This window comes from Felis catus, chromosome C2 (genome assembly GCF_018350175.1).
Source record: "Felis catus isolate Fca126 chromosome C2, F.catus_Fca126_mat1.0, whole genome shotgun sequence".
NCBI classification, from domain to species: domain Eukaryota; kingdom Metazoa; phylum Chordata; class Mammalia; order Carnivora; family Felidae; genus Felis; species Felis catus.
Window position 1 is genome coordinate 22,733,815 of NC_058376.1, and position 25,241 is coordinate 22,759,055.

At 33.8% G+C, this 25,241-nt stretch overlaps 1 protein-coding gene across 2 annotated transcripts in view; it reads right to left on the reverse strand.

Moving 5' to 3' along the window:
- Nucleotides 1–25,241, reverse strand: part of NCAM2 (neural cell adhesion molecule 2) — a 520,684-nt gene that overhangs the window by 10,191 nt on the left and 485,252 nt on the right. For both annotated transcript variants that reach the window (XM_023238847.2, XM_011285729.4), the window contains one exon: nt 9,258–9,462. In XM_023238847.2, the coding sequence (XP_023094615.2) occupies nt 9,258–9,462 (205 nt within the window). The remainder of the gene's footprint in view (nt 1–9,257; nt 9,463–25,241) is intronic.

Sequence of the window (25,241 nt, forward strand, 5' to 3'; positions counted from 1 at the left end):
GACGTTAAAATTAGTTAAGAATCAAGTAAACCAGGAGTACACACAAAACAAAGCAAACAACAAAACCCCAACAATGGCACAAATATTTAACAGACCTCACACGTGCTGACACTTGAACAGGAAGTATTAAGAATGATAAAACACTTTTGATCACGTGGCACATTTGATATCACTCCTCTCTCAGTATGTAGGTCTCTCACATACATACACATCAAAAGCCGAAGAATGGATGTCAGTAAAAATAGAAGAAGATATAGAACTCTATCGGCTAGTGTTAATAGTGAAGAATTCTTTATAAGTCTAAAATACAAATGCCTGGGAGAACTGGTGATTCAGACACGTTCAGCAACATTTTCCGAAAAGGGGCTCGACGTAAGCAAGACCTACATAATAGTAAAGATGATTAAAGAGTCCACCACCATTAAATTTTGTTTTATGTTGTTCTGTTTGCTGTTGTTATTCTTCGATTGATCCTTTTAAAAAATTCTTCATGAGTGGTGCCTGGATGGCTTGGTCCGTTAATCATCCAACTCTTGGTTTCGGCTCAGGTCATGATCCCACATTTCTTGGGTTTGAGGCCCGCATCAGGCTCTGTACTGACACGTGGAGCCTGCTCAGGATTCTCCCTCTCCCCCTATCTCTCTACCCTCCACCACTGGAGCATGCTCTCTCTCCTTCTCTCAAAATATTAATTAAACTTTAACAAAAATAAAAAAATAAAAAATTCTTCATGGTACCAATGCTTTTGATGACACAGAGGATGATACTCTGAAAAAATGTGGTCATTGATGATTCTGAGCAAAAAAGTGATTCGAAAGGCTTGCTTTTATTTTTAATTCTATTAACAATAGGTGAAGATATATGGGTTTCGATGAAATAGAAAAGAGGGAATTTGACTTTAATTATATCTTCCCTATTGAAAATACTATGTAAACAAACAACTTCAAACTAGAAATGATAAAATAAATACTACTAAAAGGAAATTAAATAGCAATGAGAAATGGTGAGTTGTCTTAAAAATCCTTATTTTTGTTTTTTATATATATATTCTTTTCTTGAGAGAGCAAGAGAGAAAGAGAGAGAAAGCACCAGTGGGGGAGGGACAGAGAGAGAGGGAGACAGAGGCTCGGAAACAGGCTCCAGGATCTGAGCTGTCGACAAAGAGACCAATGAGGGGCTCAAACCCACAAGTTGCAAGATCATGACCTGAGTGAAGTCAGACACTTAACAGACTGAGCCACCCAGGTGCCCCCTTATTTTTATTTTAATGATCTTTAAAATTTTTAACTAGCTAGCCTATTCATATAACATAGAATGCTACAAAAGGATATATAGAGAAAAGTACACCTCCCCACCATTCCTTGTTTACCGGATATTTAGTTCCCTATCAAAGAGACATCACTGTTACGTTTTTAAATATTGCTTTCCAGAGACATCCCTTCTATACATATATTAGCATATATGCGTAAAAAAGCAGGTAGTTATTTTCACACAAATGGTACATAAGAATTGAATACAATTTGCCTTTTCTTTTTTTTTTTTCTTTTTAGAGAGAAAGAGCAAGTGGTGGAGAGGGGCAGAGTGAGAGAGAATCTTAAGCAGGCTCCACACTGAGCGCAGAGTCCAATGTGGGGCTTGATCCTATGACCCTGGGATCATGATCTGAGCCAAAATCAAGAGTTGGACGCTCAACCGACTGAACCACCTACGCGCCCCTAATTTTGCCTTTTTGATTAGTGTGACACTAGACATTAGTGTGAGCTTATAAAAGAACAGTTAGAGTTGCCTCTTTCTTTTTCATGGTGCATATTATGCCAATGTATATATGCACCACCATATATTTGGCCAGTGTCCAACTGACTGACATTTAGGTTATTTCCAATGTTTTCTATTGCAATAAATACTGTAAGGAGCATAAAGTGCATTTTTTACTTACCCTTAAGTGAAAATATCTGCAGCACACCTAACTTACATGAGTCTAATTCCTATTGTATATAAATTATTTTTAATTTGACTTGAAGTGATGCCAGAATTATGACTTATATTTACTGTAGAATTATAGAAAGTGGCAAGGCAATATTTTGTTTGAATTGGCATAAAAATATATGCCACAATTTATAGACAATTTCACAATGTATAGACTGATAAAAAATGAATACACTCCAGCCATGTGTCTAGAACTGATTATTAAGCAGAAAATGACAAGTACAGCAGAGTAGTTAAGACATGTTCCCTGGAGCCAAACCGATAGCTCTAACTCACTGCACAAGCTTTTCCGTGTCCTGTTGTTTGTACAGTAAAACGGAGACAGCAAACTAATTTCTTCGGAGTGTTTAAAATAGGGCCTATATGCAGCACTTAATTAGTAACCGTCTTCATTATCCTGGGAGAGCAAGTAGGATTTATGTTGGGAATACATTACTAACACTTGTAACTTCAACAGATTAACGGAAAACAAAATGAAAATATCTCCAAGCACATCAAGAAAGAAATATTTTATAAAAATTCATCAATTCTTGAATAAAAATGGAAAGATTCATATAAATAATGGAATCATAAGCAAAACCCAAATTTTGGGATACACTGGGAAAAATGCTTGCCACAAATACAACATCAAATACAAATCAAAAAATTATATAATTAAAAAATAATTGAGAGGTGCCTGGGTGGCTCAGTCAATTAAGCACCCTCTCTTGATTTTGGCTGAGGTTGTGATCTCCTTGTTCAAGGGTTCAGGCCCAGCGTTGGGCTCTGCATTGAGAATGTGGAGCCTGTTTGGGATTCCAGCTCTCCCCCTCTCTGTCTACCCCTCCCTCCTCCTCTCTCTCTCTTAAAATAAATAAATACACTTAAAAAATTTTTTTAAGTAAAAGTTAAATCACTCCGTGAAAAAATAAACGACTCCATGAAAATGTGTAAAGAACATGAATAATAAATTCCCATAAGAAATAAGTTGACCAAAGCAAAATTAAGTAAGCTCAGCTTAACTTGGATCAGAAAAAAAATGCATATTTTAAATGATATCTTTCACTTATTATATTGACAAAAATAAAAAATTGATAATATTTAATATTTGAGAAGCTGTAGAGAAATATATATTATTTCAATATATATTATTTATCTCAATATATAAAATATATATTATTTATATATATATTATATATCTCAAAATATATATTATTTATCTCAATAAAAATCAAGATTACGAATTGGTATGGACTTTTGTGGGTAGTTTGCCAATATTTTTCAGTTTTGTATATGTGCTGCCGAAGCGAGCACAATATTTTTCAGTTTTGATCTACATCCCATATCTAGGAGTTAGTGTACATTTACAAGATTTATGTGAAAGTTAACTTCAAAACAGTATATTATACTTCAATATGATAAAATATTGAAAGTTTCATGTAAATTGCTGCGAAAGAAAAGTGGGTAAATGCATTATGGTATCTGATACTATGGAATATTACCTATAAATAAAAGGAATGAGTCAGGAAATTTACATGCTGAAAAAGGTACATTATTGAGGCTGCATTGCTATGTGAGGAAACACTGCAATAATAGATATACACATAAACATATGAATGTGTACATATCAGTGTATGTATACAAGTCAGATGTAATTTTTACCTTTACTTCCTATAGATACAGTATTTATTTCCTCCAGCTTCTTTGAGGATTTTCTCTTTATCTTTCAATTTCTGTAGTTTGAAAATTATATGACTAGGTACAGTTTGTTTTGTTTTGTTTTGTGTTGTTTTGTTTTGTTTTGTGTTGTTTTGTTTTGTTTGGGGTATTTGCCCTCCTTGATGTTCTCTGAGCTTCCTGCACCTGCAGTTTCATGCCATGTATTAATTTGGAGAAGTTCTCAGTCATTAATGTTTCAGATATTTCTGTTCTTTCCTCTTCTGGTATTCCTATTATACATATGTTTCACCTTTTGTAGTTGTCCCATAGTTCTTAGATTTTTTTTTTCAGTCTTTCTTCTGTTCTGTTTTTTTTAATTTATTATTTATTTTAGGTGTTTTGTTTTGTTTTGTTTTGTTTCTGGTATTTTCTATTAAGATCTTCTCAAAGCTCAGAGATTCTTTTTTCAGCCATGTCTAGTCTACTAATCTATTCCTCATTTCTATTAGGATGTTTTTGATCTCTGGCATATTTTTTTGGATTATTTTTTAGAAATTCCATCTTTCTACTTGCATGGCCCATCTCTTCTTTCATGCTGTCCTATAGTGCTCTCACCATATTAATCATATATTTCAAAACAAGTGTTGGTCTGATAATTCCAACATCCCTGCTTTCTCTGAATCTGGCCTGATGCTAGCTCGCCTCTTCAAAAATGATTTTTGCCTCGAGTTTTTTCTTGATACTGGGACATGATGTACTACTCAGAAGAAACTGCTAAACACAGGTCTCCACTAATGTGATGGTAAAGTGGGATGTGGAGAGGGGGCATTCAATCATCCTGTCTTTATGTCTCGGTCATTTAGTAAGTCTGTACCCCTGGGCTGACCTTCACAATGACTTCTTGGATTTCCCCCCCATTAAGAGGGTCAGGATGGTAGAAGTGAACTGAGTTAGGTATTTCTCTTTTCTCATGTGGCAATAAAGGGGATGGATTTGGGTATTTCTCTTTCTGCCCATTGAGAAGCCATTTCCACACATACAGTCTCTCTCTATCTCTGTCTCTGTCTCTGTCTCTCTCTCTCTCTCTCTCACACACACACACACACACACACATGCACACACACACACACTTTGGCTAGTTCTTTTACAACATGCTCAGGTATTTCTGACCAGGTAAATTCTTTCTGTTTTTTTTTCTTACATAGCATATATAACAGAAATTATTTCCTCATTTATTTGATTGTTTCTTCATTGAAATGTGTTTCCCAGCAGAGTTAAAAGCTAGATGATGGAAGGGACTAGTTTGCTTTTCCTCACAGTTGCATCTCTGGGCCTTTGAATGGTGCCTGATTATGTAGATATTGAATAAATATTTATTGGTATAAATTAATGCTTGGGTAAACAAGAGTAGAAGTACTGTTTGATAAAATAAAAATCATTCACCATTTTACTAGATAAATAATGAGAATGAAAGATAAATGTAAGTTTAATCTAAATTTATAAGAGGCGAACAAAGGAATATTCTAGAACTTTACATGAATGTCATTCTGTATGACATTGACTTTAATTTTTCTTTTCTGCAACTTGATAATCTTTAAAAAAGAACACCCTGTGTAACTAACATATTTTGTAATACATCTGCACAGTCTTATATTTGTGATAACATAAAAGTGCTAGTCTAAGAATGCTTTGGATCATGTTTAGGGGTCAGTAGGGAGCCAATCCATCCAATCAGTTATATTCTATTTGTCATCATGATTTTGTATAATATTTATAATATTTAATAAAGTATTGACAGATTTGTACAACGAATTTTTGAATAGGCATTGAAAACTCTTTTCCCAAGGCAGAGGAAATGGTGATATTAAAAGTTATGATGGATAACAAGGATGGAATGAGCCCTGTGTTTTCGTCTTCCCAAATCTTTAAGGTTAATTAAACTCAGCACGATTTACAAACAGAAGTGTTGATGGAAAAAATATCAATTAATGGAGTGAAATAAAAATAAATACCAGAATTTGAAAGTACCTCATTGTTTTGCACATGGTCACCAATATTTCTCCAGTTAATTAAGATAAAACCATGATTTCTCTATTTCTTTCACTCTAAAGCCAAATCAGTCAATAGTAGTTGACTCTACCTCAGCTACATCTAAATTCTGTACATTTTAATATGCCTGTAGTACTACGACCTTGCTCCAAAAGACTATAATTTTGTATGTGTAGTATTCCAAGACCCTCCCACTCAGTCTTTCTGGTTCTAAATCTTTCCTCTGCACCACCAACCTTTGAGTAATTCATTCTTCACAAGTAAAGTAATCTTTAAAAACTTTCAGGAGCTTTCTATTAAAAGAAATAACAATGTTCCTTACTTTGACTGAAGATTTAATATTTTGGTACCTAGATAATTCTACAGCCTGACATTTGCACCAGACCCTCTTGGCCTCACACCACTCATGTTCATTTGGCCTTTAACATTGTAAGATTATTCCTGTTTCAATGACTTTTGTATTAATTGTTCCACCTTCTAGAATGTTCCCTTCCCCTGCAAGACCTTTCATGACCCTCTCTGTAGTCACTCTTTTTTGTCACTCCTTTTTTCTTTCTTGTTTTTTTTTTTAGTGCTTAGTGCTTATTTTTAGTGCTTATTATTACTAGACACTTTCTTTTTTAGTTAGTACTTATTATCTGTCTTGGTAAATCAAAACGAGAGTTTCATGTGAATAAAAATCGTATTTGCTTTGGTCACCATTTTATTGTTAGGTTGTACAGAAGTGCCTGTTACCTTGTATTTATCCAGTACATATTTGCTCAGTGGGTCACCAAGAATGAAGATGTATAAAATTCAGCTTTGACTTATGTGTGTGTGTATACATGTGTGATATGTATAATTATGTTATATAGTACATTGTTTTCTCAATATGTGAAAAATAAACTAAAGTTTGGTATATATTTATTTAGTTAATAAGACAATGTAGAAGCACAGCAAGGTATGAAAAAGTAGAATATGTTCTAATAAGGAAAGCGAGAGATACTGGATAGTGAATAGATCCCACTATGTTTACTCTGACACACGTTAATATCCCATTCAAGTCTGAAGTAGAGCCTGATTTCTGTTTGTTCTTTGTTGTGTTCTGTTTCCAACAAGTAAGCAGGTGGCATTTTGATTGTGAAACGAATCTAATGTTTTTGAAATGAAAATGTAGGCTATCTAATTTAGCATCCCATGAAGTGAAAATATCCCTTAAAGGGTATCCATAAGAAATGGTCATAGACAAATTGTTTAGTAGGATTGAAATAGGTGTGGAGATTAAAAAACAAAAACAATGCAGCCATGCAGAGTGGATTCTCCTATATTGCTAAGCCTAGAAATTAATGCATGATCATACTTGCCTAAATGTATGCATGGAAAAACATATAGAAATAATTCAACTTTAATTTTTTTTAATGTTTATTTATTTTTGAGAGAAAGAGAGAGATAGAGAGCAAGCAGGGTAAGGGCAAAGAGAGAGAGAGACACCAAATCAGAAGCAGGCTCCATGCTCCAAGCTGTCAGCACAGAGCCTGGTGGGGGGCTTGAACTCACAAACTGTGAGATCATGGCCGGAGTCGAAGTTGGGCACTTAACCAACTAAGCCACCCAGGAACCCCAGAATAACTCAACTTTAAAAAGAAATGAATTACTGAAAAATGTAACACCATGAATGAATCCTAAAATGTGATGCTGAATGAAAGAAGCCAGACACATAAGAGTAAATATTACAGGAATCCATTTATATCAAGTTCTATAGCAGCTAAAAATTATTTATGGTGAAAACATCAGAATAGTAATTGCCTGGGCAGGGGTGGGGTAGTATGTGCTGTTTGGGTAAAAGCATGAGAGAAAAAAAAAATTGTTTATTTATTTTGAGAGACAGAGAGGAAGTGAGCTAGCAAGTGTGAGTGAGTGGGGCAGGGGCAAGGAGAAAGAGAGAGAATCCCAAGCAGGTTCCATGCTGTCAGTGCAGAGCCCCACATGGAACTCCATCTCACAAACCAAGAGATCATGACCTGGGCCGAAATCAAGAGTCAGACGCTTAACCAACTAAGCCACCCAGGGGTCCCAGAAATTTTGAGGATGATGCTAAGTTTCTGAAATTGATAAGTCTTGAGTTATACAGATATAAACATTTGTTAAAATTCATTAAGGGAACATTTTGTGCATTTTGTGTTATGCAAATCTTACATAAAATTGGTATGCAATGATAGGCAAGTTGCATTGTGTAAGGGCTAAGTGTACTGATGTATTCTGAAAGGCAAAAAGAAAATAATGGATAAAGGATAGAAAATTACGTAATAAGAGAAATATAATAAAATATTTCTGTAGAACCCAAGTGGTTGTTAAATGGGTGTTTGCTATAAAATTCTTTCACCTCTTTTGTCTGTTTAAAAATATTCATAATGAATTATTAGAAAACTATATACAGAAAAACTGTAAGTTTAAAAAGTAAAGCAAATGTTAATTCTTAAGAATGCTTATTTTTGATTGCTGGGTTTAATATACACACATATGTATATGTATACAAATACACCTATATCTACACATAAACATTGTGTGTTTATATGTGAGTGTGCCTATTTCCAACCTTTTATTTTTAATTTTCTTTTTATCTATTTTTGAGAGAGAGAGAAAGTGCCTGAGCGGGGAGGTCCCAGACAGAGAGAGAAACAGAGGACCCAAAGCGGGCTCCGGACTGACAGCAGAGAGCCCAATGTGGGATTTGAACTCAAGAACCCATGAGGTCATGACCTGGACCAAAGCTGGGTTTTAAACCAACTGAGCCATCCAGGTGGCCCTCTCCAATGTCTTTTTTCACTGAGCCTTTTGTACTTTTTAAATTAGATACAAAGCTATCAAAGGACACACAAAACAAAACAAAACAAAACAAAAGTATTAAAATCTCTTAGTTGCTCTTTTACATGACAAAGGAGGCTTATATTCAGTACAGTCATGTATTCAGTCGTATTCAAAGGAGTCTACAGTATTCAGCTCTGTGTATTTTCCTGGAATTTATATTCTGTCTAATTGTTTGAGAATCCTCAGAGAGCTCCGAATTCTAACATATAATCATCTTTTGATCAAAACTTGAGAGTAAATTCAGAATCTGCAATAATGTATTGCATGGCACGTAGAATATTTCTATACAGACAATCTGGAAACCTCTACGGAGTCACCTCATACACTTGTAGGAATTGTCATAATTTATGATTTTACTCAGTTTAACCACTTTTTGCTGTTGATGTCTTTCTTTTATTCAACATAAACTGAAAAATGGTGGAAGAAATCACAAATGCATTTGTACCATTATGTATCTTTCTATCCATAGTTATTTATTTTTTCTATCTGTATTTAAATCATCTATTTTTTTGTGTGGACCCCATTTTAAAAAATTTTTAATAGTCTGTTTTCAAAAGCATTTGGCTCTATAGCATGTCATATTGAAGGTCGTTTAAGATCAGAAAGCAGACAATACCGTGCCCAGCAGTCTTATGGTCAAGCTCTTCACTTGGAAAACAAAGTCACTGAATGAAGTATTCAAGCTCGATTGTAGCATTTGTGTAATGGAAATGTCGGTGCAAATGTCTGATACTCACAGGTATGCTGCTTTTCCTTCTTCGAGTTCTTTACTCTTCCCACTGGAGCCACTTTTCTTCCCGCACATTCTCCTCGTGATGCACATCAATAACCCGCATTGTCGGATGAAGAAACAGCTGACGTCTGTTACCACCAGGATTAGCAAGAGTGCCGCAACTCCCAGGCCGATGACTGCTCCAAGCCCAAGACCATTAAAAAGTGTATCTTAAAAAAAAACAAAAACAAAACTTTTACTAAGCTCCAAATCAGAAAAGTTTATAGACAGTTATGTTGAAAATTAATCATAACCAAAGAGACAGGAAAAAGTGATAGTCACTGGCGGTTTCAATTTCATAATTGTTGGGAACCATTCTCCGGCATTCAAACAATATTTTAAGCAACTGACATGTTAATGACTTGAAATATTTTTTCAAACTTTATTTAGGTTAAAAAAAAACCTCTCAAGTAACTCTTCTTTACAATGTACTTTTTGATTTCCTCAAAGGAAGATAATGAATTTTATCACATCCCTAACTGTAAGAGAGGGTTAAATAAATGTTCCATATAGAATTATTTTAGTTTTAAGTCTTAAACTTGCAAATTCTATGTGCTCAAAGCACTTTGTTTTGACAGAGAATACATTTTAAAATATCTGTATGTGAATACTTTGAAAATCATCATCTTAGAATAAATGGCTTACTTGTATTTTTTCAGTTAATATTTTAACAAATCATATTAGATTAGAGGCAACATTTTACAGAGCTATTGTACTTATGACCTTTCTGGAATATAACATGGGAAGGTAGGGGAAGACGGGTGTCATTTTTCCTTGGCATGTGGTTGCAGGAATTCCTGAATGTCGCACAGACAGAGTCCATGAAAAAGGTGACGGGGACTAGGATGAAATACGCTGACTGACAGAGTAGAAATAGCAAGGAGAGCAGTGGTGGTGACAATGAATCAAGTGTTTCATGCCTGTAGTTGAATATGAGGGTAGACTACGCAGTTATAACCGTATTGGGACACAAATAAACACAATGGAAACAGATTAAACTGGTCATACTGTGTATTACCTGGAGGGAAAATAAGATTGTCACAAGACAATTTTAGAGACTTATTCAAAATGAGGGGCGCCTGGGTGGCGCAGTCGGTTAAGCGTCCGACTTCAGCCAGGTCACGATCTCGCGGTCCGTGAGTTCGAGCCCCGCGTCGGGCTCTGGGCTGATGGCTCAGAGCCTGGAGCCTGTTTCTGATTCTGTGTCTCCCTCTCTCTCTGCCCCTCCCCCGTTCATGCTCTGTCTCTCTCTGTCCCAAAAATAAATAAACGTTGAAAAAAAATTTTTTTTAAAACAAAATGAATCAGCACAATTATGTTAGCATTTGCTTACATAACATTATAAAATTACAATGATCTGTTTTAATGGTAAAACACATTTACTCCTCAGTAGCATAATGACATGGTAACTATGTGAGTGGTGTGGAATGCAAATAACGCACAGGGACAGACTTGGTTTTGTGAAAACAACTTTGGAAAAAATACACATGGAAAACAAAGTTTTTCTAAGTTATAGTTTTAAAAATTAGGTTGTAATATTTTAATAATGATTTAAAGAAGTTTTATTCTAACAGAATCACTATGATTGTTCTTATCTTGAATCAAGTTGGTACTGACTTATGGCACACCTGTCTGAATCCTGGTTTATTTTTCTGCAGAATGACTGAGCCTCACAACTACATGTATTTAATCTTTTTTTTTTTCCTTCAGGGAATACACGTTATATAAAAAGTTAATTCTGTTTATGACTTGATTCTTGACACTTTCCCCAGGCGACTGTGCAGTTCACCTGTGCTAGAACACGTAGGTATTTTTAAGCATCTCCATGAAGTCGCAGATGAGAATTCCTTAAGTATTGAATCAGCAAATTGCACCTCTCATGCCCAAGAAAAGTATAATTTTTTATCATAGTTCTTTTATTTCTGATAAAGAGAAACAGTAACAAACACATAATTGTGTTGGAGGAAAAATAATTTTTCCATGCCATTTTCAGAATCTTCTTCACCCACCAAATTTTAACACTAACTATGTAGGTAGTGATGGTTTAGGAAAACTGAGCTAGCTAACTGAGATCCAGAGAAATTAGTAGTTTCCACAGAACTATTCTCTTATTACATGAAACCACTTTGAGGAAAGACTAAAGGGAGCAAAGCATTTTTGAGCCAAGGGAAATTCGTGTTTTTGTTTTTGTTTTTCCTGCAAAGTTCCAATATAAATATGGAGAGTGAAATTCTAAATATTATTTATCAATTTTCAAAAATAGGGCTATATGCAAGATTTTTTTAAAAAATAGTGTCTCATGCTATAAAAATAATATATTAAGCAAGCTATGCTTTCTTGAAACATATGAAAACAACAGTGAAAAATGAAGCAATGAAAAAATCATGTTACACATTTTCTTCCATTATCCATTTTCAAATGTAAATGATTCTTACCTGAAATGTACAATTAGAGTATAATAAAGACAATTCACCTATGAACTTTTTTGATTACATATAAGGACAATTTTTTTTCAAAATCCGTAGGAGTTCATTTTGCTCTGCTTTATGTGATTCATCAACCAAAGCTCAGAAAAGATGAGTTGAAAAATAACGTGTCTGATTGGGCATGAGCCCCTATGGATATATTGGCTCAAGGTCACTCTTTTTCCACTTTAGTTAGGTTCCTCTCACGTGCAGAAAGGCTCTAGGCAATAAATCCCACAGAGCAATGATGATCTATCTACTAAATCTTCATTTACCTTTTTTAGGTATGAAAAGACTGGCTTTTTCACTCCAATGCACTAAACCTGGGGTCCATCACATACGGCTGTACATCCCTGGGTGAGGCAGCTAACTTCTCTGAGGCTGAGATGCCACTTTATTCAAATGAGGACGGTTACGGAAACAGCAGTAATCACAAACTAGGTCTCGGGGTTTTTGGAAAAGACTGTTGCGAATATATTAATGTACTTAATACATCTAACACTTACTGCCCAGCACTAGGTAAAAATTTAACAAGTATTGGCAACATGACTACTACCACTACTATTTTGCTTTTTTAAAATTCTAAGGAAATGAGATTTTGGGGGAAAAAATAGACCATCTAAAGTGAAATTAGTCTGGGGGCGCCTGGGTGGCTCAATCAGGTAAGCATCCGACTCATGATTTTGGCTCAGGTCATGATCTTGCGGTTCGTGAGTTTGAGCCCAGTGTCGGGCTCTGAGCTGGCCGCACAGAGCCTGCTTGGGATTCTTTCTCTCGCTTCCTCTCTCTCTCTGCCCCTCCCCTGCTAGCGCACTCTCTCTCCTTCTCTCTCCAAATAAATGCACATTAAAAAATTTTTAAAAATAAAGTTAAATTAGTCTGTAAACATATTTCTTTTATCAGCAACCTAAGGTGGGATACTATCGCTTATTAACCACTATTCTCTTGAGAATACAGTCACATTTTTCCCCGTAGATTTGGCTAGTTAGCTTTTAAATGATAAATATTTTATTTGTGATCTTTTTAGCATTAAACCAGTATATTGATCTGCTTCATTTCTATCTTTAGAAAAGCTCTTAGAAACATATTTGTAAAGCACCTTATGGTAAAGGAATATTGATGCTAAAATAGCTATTACTTTTTTTCTAGGGAAACAAAACTATACCTTTTAGATTTATGATTAACATTTTTGAAGGTTACTTGAAGTTATTTTTATGGAAAACCAAAATTTTTTTTGGTCATTGCAGAGGATAGGATGGACATCAAGCGGGTTTATGTAATATATAATATTTTCTTTTGAATAATGTATATTATATATAGTATTTGTAATATATGTAATATATAATCATATATGTAATATAATAATATTTTCTTTTGAAAGCTGTGTTTTTTTAATTGGCTTATGAATATATTTAAATGCTAATACTTTCTCACATCCCATGAGATTAGGCTACAATAACTATGAAAGTTAAATTTTCTAATGTTTTTAATTTTATTTTTTCTGCCACCTATTTACTCTGGTATGGAAGTTTATTTGTCTTCGGCTTTTTCACAGACAAAATCATGACCATATGTAAGATTACATCCCTAGGATTTGGGGACTAGCAATGATTTATTTTCCCAGTAACATACAGAAAATTATTTCCTTTTTAAATTAATTATAGTTTTGGGGCGCCTGGGTGGCTCAGTCGGTTGAGCGTCCGACTTCAGCTCAGGTCAGGATCTCGAGGTCCGTGAGTTCGAGCCCCGCGTCGGGCTCTGGGCTGATGGCTCAGAGCCTGGAGCCTGCTTCCAATTCTGTGTCTCCCTCTCTCTCTGCCCCTCCCCCATTCGTGCTCTGTCTCTCTTTGTCTCAAAATAAATAAACGTTAAAAAAATTTTAAAAAATAATTATAGTTTTAATTATTTAACCAACGGAAACTGAGCATAACAATCATTTAAAGGGTTATAGTTTTTTTTTTTAAGTTTATTTATTTTGAGAATGACAGAGTACGAGTGGGGGAAGAACAGAGAAAAAGGGAGAATCTCAAGCAGGCTCCATGCTGTCAGCGCAGAGTCTGTGTGGGGCTGGAACTCACAACTTCAAAATCACAACCAAGCTGAATCAAGAGTCAGAATCAAGAGTCAGAAGCTTAACCAACTCAGCCACCCAGGCGCCCCTAAAGTGTTTTAAATTCAACTCTTCTTTTTTAGCTTTCCAGAATACCTATACATGTGCTTTATCATACATGGTATTTTATGATCATTTTTATTACTCCATCACATAGGAAAACAATGTTTTCAGCTCTACTTTACAGATAAAAAAATTGAGCGAGTACAGTGGCCAGAGTCACTGGATAACCTTTGCTATTAGATCAGTACGAAGACCATTTAGCTTCAGGTTTTATATCGTTTATACCTGTGTTAGATTTATGTTGTATATTCATCATCAAATAATCAGGAGAGGAATAAAATATAGAGATTAAATTAAAGTGTGTAGTTTCCTTCCAGAAAATGTCCATTTCCCCTTACACTGCTAGAGGAGGAACAACTATTTAAATGATACACAACAATGGAAATCATTTATTTATATATTTCTGCTATTAGGTCTCTTTTTAGTGATCATTTTGTATTGCTCTTTGAAAAAAAAACCCTTTTTATATTCTAATTTTATATTAGAATTTAATAAGAATAAATAATTTAAGAATTATAAAATTTAAACATCTATTTTTTGGTATATATTTTATCAAAGTGAATATTAGAAATGGTCTAACTGAATTTCTATAACTTTCCTCCCAGCTACCCTTCCTTCCTGTGAAATCTTGAAATTGTACAGGTGAATCAATATAAGTCCCCAGACCTTTATGTACTCACGTCCAAATTGCAATAAAAACATAAAATCAAAGTGTTAAAATTAGAAAAAAAAAAGAACTGCATTTTAAATTTATCACATGCATGTCTGTCTGCATGTGTCTATTCTAGAAATTAACTCACTACTAAAACACTGAATTAATTTCCATGAAATTTATTAGATTTGATAATACTAGTTTTTCAAGAAGGAGTATACTATATTCACACAACTAGCCTTGGGTTTTGACTCCTTAAATAGTTTACTGTTTTATTTAAATATTTTTCTGTGTCTACATGTAATCTCCAAATAGATTGAAAGTGGTTTTCAGAGTTGGAAAGATAATATAGACATGAAGAAAAAAGATTTTAATTAAAAAGTCTTAAAAATGGAAATTTCATTTTTGCTCCCAGAAGAGTGGTGGCTATTTTCATAAGAGATATTCCTAAATATCAGTAAGTAAACAGTTTAAGTATGAAAAACAAGAAGACATTCAACATCCATTTTGGGTGTTTCTCATAACCTTGCTAGGTGCAATATCCTCCTACAATTTCAGGAGATCTACTTGTCTCCTGTTTATGTGTTCTTTCCTCATTCTGTTCAGGAAACTCATTGTCAAACATCACGTGATTTATGGAAAATCTAGGTGTATTCTATGCACGTACATGTTTACATGTACATGTCCTATGTGCTGTGTGAAAAGAGGAGGAGGCCTCTTTGTGCAGTTGGACTCCATCGGAGCCACAATGGTCAGTTACTGTAAAATCAGACATCTAGATTGTCTAAAGACTTTGTGGTTGCATAATTTAAAAAAAAAAAAAAGGACTATCAAACCATTTATGTTTCACAAACTTTCATCAAGTGCCTGCTAACTTAGTGTAGAACTAGATGGGTTTCCTGATGTATCTACTAAAATAGAACTAATAAATATTAACATAAACCTTTAGTCTTATTATACAGCCGTTTAAGTCCTTTTTTACTATGAAGCATAAGTTCCTAAACTTTCATTTCATTCATCGAATTCCACAAAACATAAAGAACAAAAGATTAAGGTTTTTATATTAACAATGGCATAGGTTTAATAGTAAGGGCTTTCACTAGAGTTGTGGTTATCTTGTATTGTAGAAGGCACACTCTAGGGTAATATATCCTTTAAAAAAAAAGGCATTGCACTAATTTAAAAACCAACTACCATCCCTAAGGATTTCACACAGTGTCTCATTGTCTTATGTTAGACAAACTGTTTTCAAAAATCACCTGTTGCTTACAGACTTGGAAATGATCTTAAGCTGGTAAATTAAATTTATGTTTTGTGATTTTTTCCTTAGGGTCCCCCAGATTAACAAAGAATAAAAAAATGTAACAGAAATAACAAAAGTATAGAAATGAGACAAGCATCTAGACTGGTTCAACAAAAAAATATTTTTTTAAAAAAAGATATAAAATGTTTTGGGGCATCTGGGTGGCTCAGTCGGTTAAGCATCCGACTTCGGCTCAGGTCATGATCTCACAGTTTGTGGGTTCGAGCCCTGTGTCGGGCTTTGTGCTGACAGCTCGGAGCCTGGAGCTTGCTTTGGATTCTGTGTCTCCCTCTCTCTCTGCCCCTCCCTTGCCCACGCTCTGTCTCTCAAAAATAAATAAATTTAAAAAAAAAGATATAAAATTTGTAATAAGCTTCACAATTTTAAAAATGAGGGGACACTGAAAATAAAGTCTAATCACAGTATTCCCCTAGTACACACAAAGATGAATCTTTTGTATTTCTTGACATAATATAAGAAAGAAAATAATATTTTCCAGCCCTATGGAGTTGTGTAGAGAAATGTCTTATTATGCATTTACAAGACTTTCTATTCCCTACTGTGAATACTAGATCTGCTAAACAGAACCTACATTAGGTAAGATTTGTCTTTGGACTTGATAGTCTTCTCTCGGTTAAGCTAAATGGGGAATCAGGCATACAGGTATAAATGTGATATTTATAAGGGTGCCAGGGTGGTTTGGTCGGTTGAGCATCCAACTTCAGCTCAGGTCATGATCTCTCGGTCTGTGAGTTCGAGCCCCGTGTCAGACTCTGTGCTGACCGCTCAGACCCTGGAGCCTGTTTCAGATTCTGTGTCTCCCTCTCCCTCTGACCTTCCCCCACTCATGCTCTGTCTCTCTCTCTGTCAAAAGTAAATAAACATTAAATAAATAAATAAATAAATGTGATATTTATATATTTTAGGTATTTAGAAAAACTGATTCCAAATATCTCTTTTTGTACATTCGAAACAACATGACTTTCAGATTACCTCAATAGGTGTAATCACAAATAGAAAAAAAAAAAGTAATCTCTGATTTATTCGTAGTATAAAATTCACTATTAAAGAGGGAAATGTTAAAACCACTGATATTTTCTGAGTACAATGTTACACTATTTCTATTTCTCCAGAAACCACATTTCTCCTCTGTGTCATGACCATGGGCCTCCTGCATTTATGGTGCCTGATGGTCGTCCCAAATTGATGGATTCAGTCCATTTTGATTCCTATTTAATTTCCCTATTTGAAACAAAGGCTTGAACTTCTGAGGTTTCAAAGGTCTGGCTAATACCCCTTTAACTGCATTAATTAGAAAGAAGGAGAACATCATTCTTTGCATCAGCAAGGAGGATTAAACATACCATTTTCCATAAATTTAAACACATTTAAAAATCAAACAGAAAGCTTAAGAGCAACTATAATTGGATTTTATATTCTTTGTCCCCTCTAAGCCACTTTTTAAATTACTTCCCCATACACCTTGAAAAAAATGGAATGTACCCTCCTAAGGTATATGTTTTTCATTTACATTATTAGCAGGTAATATTTTAGAACATATTTATACTTTGAAAGGTGCAATGCAATGCAATGTATTGATACATTTTGTTGCTCACACACTACAATTAGATATATCTAAGTCATAATTACAATTTTATTCTGTTTCATTGTTGACAAAATGTTCATAATAATTCTCACATATCCTAGCTAGAGTATTCTTTGAGAATCATATTATGAAAGCAGTTTGGGAATTCCAAAGAACTGTCCAAATGTGTTGTTATTTCATTTGTAATACTTATTCCTTTATGCTCAATTTCTTTATAGTAACTTATTTTTGTTATTTGTTTATAGTATGTTTTTTTAAAAAATTAGAACTTCTCCACTTTTACCCAAAAATTTCCTAGATTTTAGAAGCTTAAAGATTTGAATATTGCTAACATTTATGAATGATGATGCATAAAAATAAAAATCATGTGTTTTTTTATTACTGCTTTTGATAAACTGTCTTCATTAAGGCCTAAGTTTTAAGATCATTTTCATTATTCTGATTTAAAAAATTTTTAAATGTTTTTATTTATTTTTGAAGGAGAGAGAGAGAGAGCAGGGAAGGGGCAGAGAGTGAAGGAGACCCAAAATCTGGAGCAGGCACCAAGCTCAGCACAGAGCCTGATGCGGGGCTTGAACTCACAAACTATGAGATCATGACCTGAGCCGAAGTTGGACGCTTAACCAACCGAGCCACCCAGGCACCCCACCATTCTTCTGGTTTTTGATGTGCATTTCACTGTAGCTAGAACTCAACATGATTTGTTTAATGTTATCCTTTATTTATTCATATTTCATATAGCAAATTATCTTTTGGTCATTCCCATACTTCTGTATGTCAAATTAAAGTCTTTTTTTGTGATGCCTGAATGACTCAGTTGGTGAAATGTCCAACTCTTGATTTTGGCTCAGGTCATGATTACAGGGTTATGGGATTGAGCCCCAGCTCCCACTAATGCTGAGCATGGAGCCTGTTTAGGATTCTCTCCTTCTCTCTCTCTCTCTCTCTCTCTCTCTTTCTCCCTCTCCCTCCCCTCTGACCCTCTCCCCTGCGCATTCTCTCTCTCTCATATATATATATATATATATATATATATATATATATATATTTATTTATATTTATCCTTGTTAAGAGTGATATTAAAAAAATGAAAGCAAGGGAATTATTAAAAATGCTTATGATCTGTGATAGGTGAAATTGATTATTGATTTTTGCTTGGTTTGGGCACTGGAATATATATATGTATATATATATACATATATATATATATATATATATACCTTTTTTTTTTTTAGTATTCACTTCTGTAATTCATTTGCCCTCTTTACCATTACATTTTTTTGTTGTTGTTATCATTGTTTTTACTTTTATGGCTCTGGTTATTCTGCACATTTTAGACACATTTGTCTTCACTGGAATAAAAAAAAAGATTGAAAGTTTCAAAAGATTATTGCTAACTGAATCAAAACCTCCTCCCTAAAATAAAGACTGTACTTCTTTTGTGTTCTAATCTTTTACTCTGTCAAATCTTGTTCCCTCGTGGACAGCTTATAGTGTTCGTGAGATAAAGAAAGCATTTGCATCATTCAGCTTCCTGACAAAATGCAGTTAGTAGCAACTTTTCAAGATCACTCAAGTTCATATTATTCAGATATTTAACTGCTTAGTGAACTAGCTGAATGAAAACTGTGTGGGCACAACATGTAATTTCTGGCATGCAGTTTTCGATGAACAATGTAAAGGAAAAAAAAGTATGTGGTGCTCGTAATATTTGTGATGGCTATGAAAGAGTATTATTATCAGTGAAAAGAAAACTTCAGTCTTTTATAAGGAATTGCATTTTGGGGAAAGAATTTTGGGATTTTAAATTTTAAAATCCTTAAAAATATATTAAAAATCATAAGGTTATAATGATGAGAGAAGTATATAACTGTATGAAATTGCCCTATTTGTAAGTGCATTGCGACCAGTTTGACAGATTTTTAATTTTTAGGATCACACAAAAGTAATTTTCTGTGTATTAAAGGAACATGTATTGAGCTTATTGGACCTGTTTAAATTATCTAAAAACAATTATAAAAGTTCATATCAGACATTAATACTTATGCGGAAGTTCCTTTTTGTATGATTTTCTAGCTTTCTTATTCCTTGATAATACTGTTTGTGCATCCACACATTAAAAGGTGGAAGTTTTCAGATTTTAAATATTATTATTAAAATTCATCAATAGTTTTCGGTATTATTCAAATATATTAACAAAGCCTATTGTTATTTATGTTATAAATCCTCAAGCTATTTCAGTACATTTTAATAAAGTGGTCATGTCTTTCATAGGTAGTCAGTTAAACAGTATTGATGTAGATTGTTTATTGTTTACTACTAAATATCTTTAGTGGGGGATGGTGAAGGTTGTATTTTACATCACCTATTTCTAACTACTGTGTCTCCATTTTTTAGTCATTTTGATTATTATGTCAAAATGTTCTGTTACATTTATAACTATTTTTTACATATATGTATAAAAATTCATATATATATAAATATACACACACACACACACACACATAGTCAATGATAATCAAAATTTCCCTTCAATCACTTATCCCTACTAGGAATTATTATTTGGGAGAAGGTAGGGTAAAAAGGCTGCACAGACAAAATTTATTATTTATTTATTTATCTATTTTTACTATGTGATTTGGGGCAAGACAGTTGGCTAGTTAAAGATATTTGATTTAGTAATGGGAAGGGAATTGTAAACATGTATATTATATAAATGGTATTTATAATTATAAAACTCTCTATATAAACACATCAGCCAAAACAAATTGAGAAACACCACCACCATCAAAAGTGAGCTTTTCCCAAAAGATAGTAGAGAGTTGTAGACAGGAAACAGAATCTGTTGCAATGGTCAGGAGGGAGCTAGAGTGGCCTGGGATTATGGCTCAGAATGTCTGTCCAGGCTTCCCCCTTTCTTATTCCACTCCCATTTCCATAATGCACACAGACTTGTCAACGCCTGCTAGGTGTCCAAAGTAGGAAATAGGCTTAGCCTATAACAAGTGATTAGTGATTGAATTAGCATGAGATAATTAGTATCCGTTAATATATTTTAAAAATAGAGACTGTATATGATAAATATTATAATTTCTATCATATATATTTACAATCATGAATAATTATTCTGTATGGAATAACAATGCAAGTGGCTCATCACCTTCACTTTTTTTAACACCTACCTAATACCCCCTAAGGTCTTAGTATTTATCTTTTGAAAAGAGTTTCCTGTAAAAATAAACAATCTAACATATAAAGTTAATATTCTTCTATGGGAGTGTTGTTGGAAACTTGCCACATCCTTCGAAAAAGTTTTAGCAATATTTTTAATCTAAGAAAAGGAATTAAAGAAATAAGCAGTACTAATTTTGAAAAAGAATTGTCAAAAAACTAATATATAACAGCACTTTTCTGATAAATGTTTCAGATAGCTGAAAACTTTAGAAAGGCATATTTTTAAGTGTCCTTATAAATCTGTTGCAATGATAAACCGTGACAAATTGTGAAACAGCTAAAGTCTTTGCACAACAGAATACCTATGCTCCTATCTAGCTGACATTTCAAATTGTTACATATGTTGGAACAGAGACCACTGGCTACATAGCCTTCTCAAAAAGTGAAATGAAGAGATATAAAATATTTTACATCATAATTACTTATTTGAACTGTTACTTATCAAATTTATGCTTATCTCACTAACTCTATACTTTTTCTATATGCAGTTTAAGTCTTATGATACATATTCAGATTCCTTTGGTAAAGGTGATTTACGGTGTTTCTCCTAAGATAACGAAGATAATGAAGGTTTTTATTGGCACAAAAGAAATGAAGCTTCTTTGATTAGAATGAGTAAGATCAAAAGAGACATTAGTCAGTGTTAAGGAACTGGATAATTTAAATTTTAGTTCCTTGGTTCAACTATTAACTGGCTAAATGTATTTTCTGTTAATATTAAAAGGCTGTTCCATATAGAGAAAGTAAAAATCTTCACAAAATAGAAAATACCTTTTTTCTTAAAGACTATATTGCAAAATTGAATGTTACCCTTAAAATATTAAACTACAATTAATATTTTACAATTTTTGTTGAAATTCTAAGATGCTTAATCTATTATGAAATTATTACACATACATACTTTTGAATTTTATAAATATATGACAATAAATGAAAAATGTGAATGGTATTATTTCCCAAGGAATTTATCACGTTGGGTTTTGAAAAATGCCCAGTTTTAGACACTCACTATATTGTTTTAGAGACTTCAATTTCTGCATTAGGATTATATAAAAAATCAAGTTACATTTTTATAATTAAACACCCAAACTTGTAGGGCCACTTATCATGTATATTTAATTTTTTTTTTAACGTTTATTTATTTTTGGGACAGAGAGAGACAGAGCATGAACGGGGGAGGGGCAGAGAGAGAGGCAGACACAGAATCGGAAACAGGCTGCAGGCTCTGAGCCATCAGCCCAGAGCCTGACGCGGGGCTCGAACTCACGGACCGCGAGATCGTGACCTGGCTGAAGTCGGACGCTTAACCGACTGCGCCACCCAGGCGCCCCGTATATTTAGTGCATCTAAATAATATATTGCGTAGGATACTTCAACTCTAAAATAAAAGTGCAGACTTTAAATATATTTTAAAAACACATCTAAGATATCCTTCCCTAGATAAATAGATAAACTGGTACATCCAGACAATGTAATATTATTCAATGCTAAAAAGAAATGAGCCATTGCATCATGAAAAAAAAAAAAACATGAAAGAACCTTAAATGCACATTACTAAGTGAAAGAAACCAATCTGAATAAGCTACATACCATATGATTCCAACTATATGCCGTTCTGGAAAAGGAAAAGCTATCGAGACAGTTAAAAATATCAGTGGTTCCCAAGGGTTATGAGAGAAAGAGGGATGAAAAGGCAGAATACAGAGGAATTTTAGGGCAGGAAACTATTTTGTATAATACTGTAATGGTGGGTACATTTTATTATGCATTCATCAAAACCCATGTAATGACAACACAAAGAGTAAATCTTAATGAAAACTATGTATGGATTCTGGGTAAAAATGATGTCAGTGGTGTCAATCCAAGTTCATCGATTGTAACAAATGTACCATTCTCCATGTTCATAATGGGGGGGAGGCTATACATGTATTGGGGCAGGCAGTATATGAGAATTCTGTAGATTTCTCTCAATTTTGGTATGAACCCGAAACTTCTCTAAAAAGTAAAGTGTATCTAAAAAAATGGAGGAAAAAAATACAGTGTCCTACTTTTAAAATCTTCCAAGGAATGGCTAACAGGCCTGGATTTACTGAGAATGTCTATAAACACAATACACAATCTTTTATGTCATTTAATAATTAAAAAAAAATAACGTGTTAGGGGGGCCCTGGGTGGCTCAGTCGGTTAAGTGTCCAACTTGAGCTAGGGTCATGATCTCATGGTCGGTGGATTCGAGCCCCATGTTGACCTCTGTTCTGACAGCTCCAAACCTGGAGCCTCCTTCGGATTCTGTCTCAGTCTCTGCCCCTCCCCTGCTTATGTCTCTGTCTCTGTCTCTTAAAAGTAAATAAGCATAAAAAAAAAAAAAATGACACCTTAGGTGATTACTAACACATGTGAAAGTCTTAAAACATTTTCAACTTCCTATTTTTGTATGATGGGACCCACCAATGAACCAGACCAGATCTTGCTGTAAAGAAATATTTCTATTTCCTTAAATAAACTTTCCTCTGATGGGACAGTAAGTCTCAGGCTTAGTATATAAAAACCCCAAAATATTTTCGTCTGTTTTCCACCAATAAGCACTGGGAAGCAGAATATTTTTCTTTTCATTTTTCAGGAACATCAGAGAGTTTTGCATTTAACCTTCCAGGTAGCATATCTTTCTGGCTTAGCCTTGGTGACATTATATAGAAATGACAGCAAATTGAAAGTTATTGTTCATAGATTCCTCAAAACAGAAATGGTAGTTTGAGGAGCTAATTTTTACTCTTGTTAACCATATTTAAGCAGGAAAAAAGTCTATATTTATTCTACTATGAATTTTAAAATATTTTAATATTTCTTTTTGTAATAATAAATGAGAAATCAGTAGAATAGCAAGCATAGAACCACTATAAAAATTCTTTTTTGAAGCCATTTATTTCGATTTTTAAAATGGAAAGGGCAGATGTTGATATGGAAATATCTATTTTAGTTTTTATTAGATAGTAGGTAAAAATATTTCATATTAATATAAAATGACCTATTTCTACAAACAATGTAAAAAAGTCATTTTATAAAGTACTTTCAGAAAATATTTAAAAATCATAAAGTGATTAAATTTAACTTGATATCCTTTTAGGGTTGTAAACTGAGAGTTTATTACAGTGATCATGGGAGAACAGCCATGTGTAGGAGTTGGAGAAAGAAAGATAAGCTGACTTGTTGAAGTACCATGATTACTGGAGGGAACTGTGGTTAGTTAACACATGGCCTTTTTTCCTATGAGGCAATCAAGAAGAAATCAAAGGAACTAGGTCAAAGACACAAGACCATATAAACATAGACTAGGGATTTAGTTATGCCATCTCAGATTCAGTGTAGTTTGATAAAACAAAGAGGAAAACTGAGAGTCAATGACTAGTCATTTGGCTTCTCTGATCCTCAGTTTGTTGACATAATAAGATAATGGTATTGATTAGAATATTAGAATAGCAAACAATAAAATAATATAAAGCTAATAGATCAATGTAATGTTACTGTGACGGTCACTGTAAAAATGTCCAGAAATTCCCAGATACTTCCCATTTGATACTATCTTATTGTCAAGGGGTTTCAAGAAAAATAAAAATAAGAACAACAAAGAAAAATTACTTAACTTTCATTCTCTCCCACTGTACAAAACTTCTGTAACTACTTAATTGAAAGAAGTTCAGAAATTATAACAAAACACAGATACTATATAAAAATTTTCATTTTGAAATGTATACTCATATGTTTTAATGGGCGGTATATATGTATTAAGATAGACATTTGAGAGTGGGCTATTCCGAAATAAGAAAGATTAAGCATGCCTTAAAGTAATGCATATCTTGAAAATGAACATTTTCTCTTTTGTAATTTCTATACTATTTCATTTTTATCTGACAATGAAGTACTTGACGATGTTTATATAAGAGAAATAAATATTTATGTCTAAGCCACCAATTTTTTTCACTTTATAAAAACAATTTAACTTCCATATAAAGAATTATCATTTATGGGGCACCTGGGTGGCTCAGTTGGTTAAGCTTCCGACTATGGATTTCAGCTTAGGTCAGGATCTTATGACTAGTGAGATCAAGCCCCGTATCAGGCTCTGTGCTGACAGCGTGGAGAGTGCTTGGGATTTTTTCTCTCTCTATCTGTCCCTCCTTTGCTTGTACACATGCACACTCTTTCTCTCTCTCAAAATAAAAAAATAAATAAATAAACACTAAAAAAATTATCATTTGAACCCAGATTCAGTACTAAAACAAAAAACAAACGTAATGATTTATTAAGAGCACAGGACCTGGATTCTAAATGTGACTCTACATAAATTATTCGACTTCTTTAGGCCTCACTGTTCTCATCTAAAACATGAGAGAAATGATACTTACTTCCGAGAGGTTTTTATGAGGAGTGATTGAAATATTGCACGTATGGCATTCCACACAGCGTGTGACACAGTACACGTTAAAAAATTAAACCAAAGCCATTTTTGTTTCATACC